The 9,256-nt window shown below is 37.1% G+C and overlaps 1 protein-coding gene across 1 annotated transcript in view; it reads right to left on the bottom strand.

Annotated features, from left to right (window-relative positions):
• nup160 (nucleoporin 160) overlaps positions 1-9,256 on the bottom strand; it is a 70,235-nt gene that overhangs the window by 16,994 nt on the left and 43,985 nt on the right. The window contains exons 27-30 of the mRNA XM_016496032.1: positions 5,410-5,515; positions 5,057-5,217; positions 2,429-2,489; positions 1,717-1,827 (exon numbers count right to left, since the gene is read on the bottom strand). Coding sequence (XP_016351518.1) covers positions 1,717-1,827; positions 2,429-2,489; positions 5,057-5,217; positions 5,410-5,515 — 439 coding nt within the window. The remainder of the gene's footprint in view (positions 1-1,716; positions 1,828-2,428; positions 2,490-5,056; positions 5,218-5,409; positions 5,516-9,256) is intronic.

Genomic DNA, 9,256 nt, shown 5'->3' with positions numbered 1-9,256 from the left:
TTTTCCCCTCAACATTTAAACAGGCTCGTATAACCCCACTTCTTAAGAAACCCACTCTTAACCCAACTCATTTAGAGAACTACAGACAGACAGTACTTCCCTTCTACCTTTCATTGCAGATAGCAAAATAAAGTAAACTGTGACAAATCATACCCAAAAATTCTTCATACAGTGGACTACCGGTAAAATTTATAGAAATTTGGGTCCAAAAATTGTTCAGAACGAGTCTGGGAAAAAAACTGAAGTTGAGGATTTCATGAAGCTGGATGACAGGTGAGAAATGTTGAAGGTGTCTGAATAAATTTTGGTTTGACTGTATCTGTTTGATAAATTAAGTTAACCAACTAACATTATACATACCCTTTTGGTTTCTGTACCCAATATTTAAAAAATGTACAAATGCAATAAAAATATCGGTATCGGTACTTGGTATCGGCAAGTACCAACAATATATATATATATATACACATATACACCTTGCTGCGTGTACTGCGTTAGGCTAATCGAGATTTGTCATTTGCACTTATATATTGTTGCTCTTTTGTTAGTTTTGACTGCTTTTATTGTCCTCATTTGTAAGTCGCTCAAATGTAAATGTAAATATTAGGGCTGCTCGATTATGGCAAAAATTATAATTACGATTATTTTGGTCAATATTGTAATCAAGATTTTGAGTGGGCCACATAACCAAAACTTTATATGAGTAATTTATTTAAAGATAGCGCTATATATCAAATATATATTTTTTGTAAATAAGGACATCTACATTTTAGATACCAGTGAAATTTCACAATTCTCAATACCACAGCAGAATATTAGGGTAACTCATACAAGTAAAAAAATGTTTTTTTTTAAAAGTCCTCAATTGTTGAAAAATTATTAAATGGTTAATAATACAATAAAAAATAGCAAAAGACAAATACAATATATAAAAAAAAGATGTTTCAAGAAATGAAACAATCAGTGCTTTACGTTTTTTATGCAAGTCTAAAGTATCCAGCTAACTGCCTAGTACAGAAATTGAATAAACTTCCTTTGTTTCTTATCAAAGCTACAAAAGTCATGAGCAGTGAGTGATTTTCTCTGTCTTTTGTTGTTTGATTAATATTAAGCACACAGTTGGCAGCAGGAACATTAGCCTGCTGTCACTTTAAGAGCCGCAAGGATCCAATATACTGTTACACAAATATTTTAATTCTCAAATGTTTATGTTCACTTAAGACATAACCAACAAGGGTTTCCATGAATAATAATCAAGCGCCGCACTTTGACACAAAACACATACGTGTATTTGACCGTTTAGGCACGCAAAGTTGACTTTACACGTCCGTGTTCTGTTCCGTGTTGGTGCGCATGCACAGAAAACCTCCTGAGGAACAGTGCAAGTTCTTTCATGCTTTTAAAAACACAAATAAATCAAATAAACTTTAATAAATCAAGCACGTCTCATTTTGCGAAAGTCACGTTACATGATTTTACTGATTTGCATGCGAAGTTTGGGCTTTTATGGAGGAGCGAAAGCACACCACTGGAAAGGGGGCGGAATGGGGCACAATAATCATTTTATCTTGATTATTGGATTTTCATAATAGTTGGAGGTCGAAATTTAAACTGTATTTCGATTAATTGCACAGCTCTATTGATATTAATAAAGGCAACATAATTGAACAATAATTTAAAAGCGTCTTCCAAAAGGAAGCATGTAAACCACCATACCTGCAATGGCGGCTGAGGGGGGGTCCTGCTGAGCCAATGTCAGCCGACTCCGAGCAAGAACATACTCTTTCTCCAAGTCTTTCAGCTCAAGAATGTCGATCTGTTGACTTACTGTGATCACATGACAAACAACTTTAAAATGTGTAGCATTTAAAAAACAACACCAGATTTAGCTGATATTAATATATAAAAAACGCACTGATTATCAGATTATTAGGCCAATAGTTTAAAAAATATACATACAGTATTTGAATGAAAACTGTAAAACATACAATATTTCATAATGTGGTCCATAGAGAATCAAGTACACAGTAAGAAACCAGACATTCATTCAGCATCTGCGCTGGCTGATTCAGTTATTTATTCATTAGACTGATTCAATTTGAGAAAGAACCAGATTCATGGACTACAATACAATGGTCATGCTATGTGTTTTGCATGCAGCAAGCAAACAACACAATAGCAAAAGGTATGCGATAACCATATTAAATTTTAATCATCTTCAATGATTGTGCTTGTATCAAGACAAGTGGGGGGACACGTAGAAAAATGTTTAATAGACGAGTGTTGATCTTCACCTGTCAATGAAAATACTGAGTTCTGAATGAAAATATGACTACTAGCATACACAATTTAATCATGTTTAAGTTTTAAAGGTGGGGACAACAGAGTAGTCCACACAATTTTACAGGGTGATTTGGGGAGGAATTACCTGGATTTGCAGCAAATTCGCCATCATAGTTCCTTTTTGGTGATGTGCCTGGTCGTTCGTACTAGTCAAAAGTCAAGTCATGATATATAAAATAAACATTATAATATATGTTACAAAATTAGGTTATAGATGTATACACACAGAGTACTGTGCAAGTCTTAGGCACATTAGATGCTTCACAAAACTTGTGCACAAAACTCATACAACGTACTTATTAAAGTTAGGTTAAAGACATTAACTGATAAAAAATCTATTCATGGCATTATTTTTGAAAACACCCTTAATTTTACAGCCACGTGCCTTCTGCACTGCGTTTGTAAGTCTAAGTTATTCTGACAGGACAACGTTGCTCTGTAATGCTAGTTCTGAGAAAAGCTCTAGCATTATTTGTTTTACAGATGCCACTTGGTTTTACTTTTGATGTTTTGTATCCAAAGTAATGAAATTCAGACATCTTTATGTGTGACCTAAAGTGTCCTAAAACTCATGTATGTACATATTCATTAGGAGTGTAACAGTATACAGAAGTCACGTACCTGGGTTTTGGGGTCACGGTTAAATACGAGTACGGTAAAACAGGAATTTTATTTATTTATTTATTTTGAACAGACAGTAATGCTACATGTAGCATGAGCAGTTGTTTTTGACACCTGCACAAAACAAAAACAGCAGGAGGACTGAATGAAAATGCAAATTCACTCTCTGACAGCATGTGGCGGAAAAGCAGCATATAGTATTTCCTTGGTTACTGCTGTAAACAAAGCAGCTGCGCTTATAAACACGACTTTAATATGCATTATATGGAGGTAAGAGGAAAAGAAAATGCCATCGAAACATTTCTGAAGACGGTCAGTTCCTCTCAGAGATCCATATAAACCCCCACATATTTCTCTTATAATATATTTTGAACATGGCGAACAGGGAGTTTGATCTGCCTGGTACAGTATTTTCTCCTCTTTCAGACTTCATAAAAATTCCACACAAATTACATTTTGGGAAATGATTGCAATGCAGAGAGTGTGCAATTCTGGAATAGAGATCGGCCAAAATAAAACTAACGGTAACACTTTCTATGAAGCCCGTATTTAAAATTCATTATACGTGTATTCTTAAGGCATTATAATGAATGCATAATGCATTATAAAAAAACTTATAATATGTTATATCAACTCATGAATAATCATAACAGTTATAATACATCATAATACTTACGTATTTGTGGTTATAAGTTTAAGAGTATGATTATTTATAACACACAATGAACATCATATTAAATCTACTTCATTTACAGAATAATGGACTGTATATCTTGACATTGTTTATTTAAGATCTGCACAGTATCTTACTACAGCTTGTGAGTGGTTAGATGTTGAGTGTTATTTGAGTGTTTCCTGTGGAGCTAATGTTAATTAATTGATGTGAGCTTTATACTCCAACTGAAAAAAATGCAATGCTCTATATGGTTATCTTTTATTTTGATGGTCCCCTTAATCAATCGACTTTAAGCAACTTTGCAACTACATGCCAACTAACTCTCATTAGAGTATTAGTATGCTCAAGAATGGTAGAATCTAGTATGGTAGAATAAGTTGACGTACTTGCAAAGACACTTATAGTCAGTTTATCTGTTGGTTGACCATCAAAATAAAGTGTTAGCAAATATTTACAGTAGCAGACATACTAATACTCTAATGACCGCTAGTTGATATGTAGTTGCAGAGTCACTTATCAACAGCTGTTTAAAGGGTACCATCAAAATAATCAAACTGATATTACAATAAAAATAGTTCAAAGCAAATGTGTCATATTACACATTCATCTGATCTGATATCTGATCTTATGGCTGTTTGAGAGAAAAAAATGTTGTTATTATTATTATTACTACTTATAAGTGGTCTTTGACCGCTTTAAGTAAAGTAGCATAAGAAAAATGGCAAGATGAGACTTTAATACATTATAACTGAGAAATATAATCCATTGTAAAAGTGGATGCAACGTGTTCATTGTGTTATAAATCATCATACTCTTAAAAGCTATAACCACAAATAAGTAAATATTATATTAAAACTGTTCTTATGAATATTCATGAGATGATACAACATATTATAAGGTTTTTTATAATGCATTATGCGTTCATTCTAATGCCTTAAGAATACCCTTATAATGTATTATAAATACGGGCTTCATAGAAAGTGTTACCAAACTAACAACTGGTTCCGATTTATAGCTGGTCAACCAGTGCATCTCTAGAACCTGAAACTTTCCCACACTGCTGATTTAAAACAAGCAGGCGGTTCTTCGAGCCCTTGCGCGCCATCTGAACTCACCGTTCTTGCTTTGGGTTTGGTGCATAGATCGTCTCTTCTGCTCTTTCCTGTTGTGACCGTTAGCGGTGCATTACCGTGCGCGCCCCCCTTATGGATTGATCGCCTATGACTGACTGTATTTGTCGTCTGACTGCATGAACCGAACCATGACATTAGTACTGTGACAGTTCGGGACAAATACATGTACTGTTACACCCCTAATATTCAAACGTAGGTCTACATGTATTTACTTTCATTCTTACTGAGCTAACTGCTGACTGAGCACTCCATCCAAGCAATTACAAATGTTTCAGATGCTTACCGCTGCTCCAGACGAGGGCTGCACAATCCATGCGTAGTCCGGATGAACGAGACGCAGGCAGCTGAGGGCAGCTAGATAACAGTTCACCTGCTTCTGGAGACCACGCAGAGTTCGCACCTCACGGCCCAGACGCATACCGTACTCAAACATCACTGTACCGGCTTAAGCACACAAACAATTTACTGTTGGCTTAATGGCCAAATCCTGCCTGAATAAAACAATTACTTTTATTGCTAATTTGAACAATAAAACAATAATAAATAAAGCTGCAGGAGGATTTATTTTTACTTAATATTTAATCCTTTCCCCCAAAAAACTTGAAACGTCACTGTAACGCTGACCATCAGTTTTACCTTTCCTATAGTTGTGACGATTGATATGAAAAGCATACAGAAGCTCATAGTAGTTGTGAGTCATGAGGTCCACAGCTCTCGCACGAGACTCAATAATGCTGACCACCTGAAGAACACAAAGCACAAAACAACACAATAGCTTGCTAAAAATACAAGTAAGAATTGAAGACAGGGCTCGACAATAAGAATGGCCTAGGGACAGTGACGTTCTGGAGATATTTGATAAGGATGTATCCTTTTTTTTTTAACTTTAAACTTAAACTGAAATTTATTGTGAATTTGCAGAATTTAAATATGTCATAAAGGTAAGGTTATGTAGCTGGCTATAAATTTTGTCGAAACTGTAAGAATGCCTTGTGAAAAGTGCAGTATAAATTCAAGAAGTAGAATTCAAGCACGTTTAAGCAGTGGCAGCTGGGGGAAGCTAATAATTATCAATTTACCAAATTTACATAATCAATATTAAATTTACAGTCACTCTCTCAACAGCACGTTTAGGAACTACCTCACAACTGTGACAATTTGATTCCAAGGGAATATAACAAGAGTATAGGGTACAATATATTATTAAAGAAAATGAAAAAAGGAAACGCAAATGTACGTTCTGCCATTCTGGATATAGCAGAAGAACAGGACACAGGAGAAGTAAGTATAACCATCATTTCAAGAATAAAAAGAAAAAAAAATTTGATGTAATTTACGGTTATTTTAATGTTTACATCAAAGGTCAAAGGCAAAGACTTTGGTAAATTAAATGAGATTAAATCCATAAAAGTATGTTTCAACAACTTACTTGACAGGGCTGAAACAATAATAAATCAAGAGTGTCTATTTACACTGAATAGGTGCTATTTACACTAGCTCCGCCCACCAATGTCTGGTTGGCGTAGACAACATTACAAAAGATGCACGTAGTACAAAAGGCTCAGTGGTGTAGGGCGTAAAGCGCATAGTAGCATCTTTTGACGCAATGGACCCGAGTTTGAAATTTATTTTTTGCTCTAAGTATAAACAAAGTCCCTTTAAGGCAAGTCATTTCACTTGGCGGCCATCTTTGAAACGCCTCTCGGGCATGCAGGTGCAGCTCCTATCGCTTTGAATGGGGAAACATCAAATTCTCCAAAACTGTTCCCTAAGCTTACAATTAAATTTCACATTTGAAATCACCAATGAAATCTGACAACAACTGTCTCATAAATGTTGTTTCTTTTGCTCCAATAGCTTAAAAAAAAGATTATTTTTCAGGCTAGACCAGCCAGTGCGCATACGCAGTCCTAAGTGCACGTCTCAGAACGCTGACTGTTTTTATAGCAACCGGGACCTCTAATGGCAGCTGCAGTGATGCACTGACCTTACCGATTAGCGATTGGCTCTTTTATTCAGAAAATGGAGCATCCTTCGATAAAGTGGCCATATTGAAAGTTGCATTTTTCAAAGCAGCATTTACTATTTACAGAGAGTTAGTTTACAGACCGATCTCAAAGGCAGTATCCTCACAACTATATTTCTTAGAGAAAAATTGTATCTGTGAGAATTTCCAGTCAGGATTTAGACTGTATCATAGTACTGAGACTGCTCTCATCAGAGTTTCAAATGACCTGCTCTTATCATCCGATCATGGTTGCATTTCTCTATTAGTACTACTGGATCTTAGCGCTGCGTTCGACACTATTGACCACAACATTCTTTTCAATGGACTAGAACAGTGGTTCCCAAACCTGTCCTGGAGGCCCCCCTGCTCTGCACCTTTTGTATGGCTCCCTTATCTAACACACCTGATTCCACTCATCAGCTCGTTAGTAGAGACTGCAAGAACTAAATTGGGTGTGTCTGATTAGGGAGACATACAAAATGTGCAGGGCAGGGGGTCCTCCAGGACAGGTTTGGGAACCACTGGACTAGAAAATTATGTTGCCATTAGTGGAATTGCATTGGCATGGTTCAAATCATACTTATCTGACCGTCATCAATTTGTAGCAGTGAATGGTGAGGTATCATATTGATCACAAATGCAGTATGGAGTACCACAAGGTTTAGTACTAGGACCGTTGCTTTTCACGCTTTACATTACCCTTGGGAGATATCATCAGGAAACATGGTGTTAAATTTCACTGTTATGCTAATGATACTCAGTTCTATATTTCTTCGCAGCCCGACGAAGCATACCGATTTGCAAAACTAACGGAATGCATAGTTGATATAAAAAAACTGGACAACTAGTAATTTCCTACTGCTAAATTCTGAAAAAAAAAACAGGTGTTAATATTGGACCAAAAACCTCCGCATGTAATAACCAAGAACACTGTCTAAACACTTGATGGCTGCTCTATCAATTCTTCATTATCAGTTAGGAACCTAGGTGTTCTATTTGATTGATATAAAAAAACTGGACAACTAGTAATTTCCTACTGCTAAATTCTGAAAAAAAAAACAGGTGTTAATATTGGACCAAAAACCTCCGCATGTAATAACCAAGAACACTGTCTAAACACTTGATGGCTGCTCTATCAATTCTTCATTATCAGTTAGGAACCTAGGTGTGCTATTTGATAGCAATCTATCATTTGAAAGCCACGTTTCTAGCATTTGTAAAACTGCATTTTTCCATCTTAAAAATATATCTAAATTACGACCTATGTTCTCAATGTCAAATGCAGAAACATTAATTCATGTGTTCATGACCTCAAGGTTAGATTATTGTAATGCTTTATTGGGTGGTTGCTCTGCACACTTAAACCAACTCCAGCTGAGTTCGTACTAGAACCAGAAAGTATGACATATTAGCCTGGTTCTGTCAACTCTGCACTGGCTCCCTATTTAACATCGTACACATTTAAAAATCTTTTTAATTAATTTTAAAGTTTAGCTCCTTCAGTACTTCAGCGAGCTCTTATCGCATTATAGTCCTTCCCATCTCTATAACCTGGCTCACACATAACACACTATCACATTTCTATAATTCAAATCAGTTAAAGGATTGTTAGGCTGCATTAATTAGGTCAACTGGAATGTACTCGGTTACTAACGTAACCTCAGTTCCCTGAGATACAGGAACGAGTACTGCATCGCTATGAGGAAAAATCCTTTTTCTCCGATAACTGAAGCCTTTTTTTCAATAATGCAGTGTAACTGCACGGCCATTGGTTTGTGCAGTGTATTTAAAAACGAACCAATGGCTTGGCAGTGCAGCTGCACGAGTCTATGGCAACGAAGCCCACCAGAGCCCGCCACAATGGGCAGGGTCATCTGGCTATATAAACGGGCATTTCGCCATGGGATCCTCAGGTAACTTTGACTGAAACGACGACACTGAGTTGTGCAGCTACATAGCATGGCTAGTTACGCAGTACTCATTCCCCTTCACTCATACTGCGTCGCTAAGATGCTATGGGGAACCAGTACAATCCAGCCGTGCTATGCTAGAAGAACGACCAATATTAACTCGCCTTAAGCACCCAAGGGGGCTTAGAGGGTCCAAGTATTCAGCAGGGCAAACTCTGCAGGAGGCAAGAGGGCCAAACTCATCGAGGTCAGCCCGGCCTTGAGTAATCAGAGAAGACTCCATACAGCCTCAGCACTCAGGGAGGGCCAAGAGCATACAGGAATAAGGCAAAGCCTAAGAACTGGTTCTGCCCTTGGCAGGTGTATGCCCGCTATGCAGAAAGGATCCGGGTTTGTAAGGCCGGGACATCCAGATTATAGAACCTGGCAAAGGTGGACGGCGAGGCCCAGCCGGCCACCGCAAAGATTTCTGCGATGGACACACCACTAGACCAAACCCAGGACGAGGCTATGCCTCTAGCCGAGGCGGACAGTAGTGAAGTATTTTTACTCTGCTGTAAAAGTA

Source organism: Sinocyclocheilus anshuiensis, unplaced genomic scaffold (assembly GCF_001515605.1).
Source record: "Sinocyclocheilus anshuiensis isolate Anshui unplaced genomic scaffold, SAMN03320099.WGS_v1.1 scaffold626, whole genome shotgun sequence".
NCBI lineage: Eukaryota > Metazoa > Chordata > Actinopteri > Cypriniformes > Cyprinidae > Sinocyclocheilus > Sinocyclocheilus anshuiensis.
This window is presented reverse-complemented; position numbering and strand designations above follow the sequence as displayed.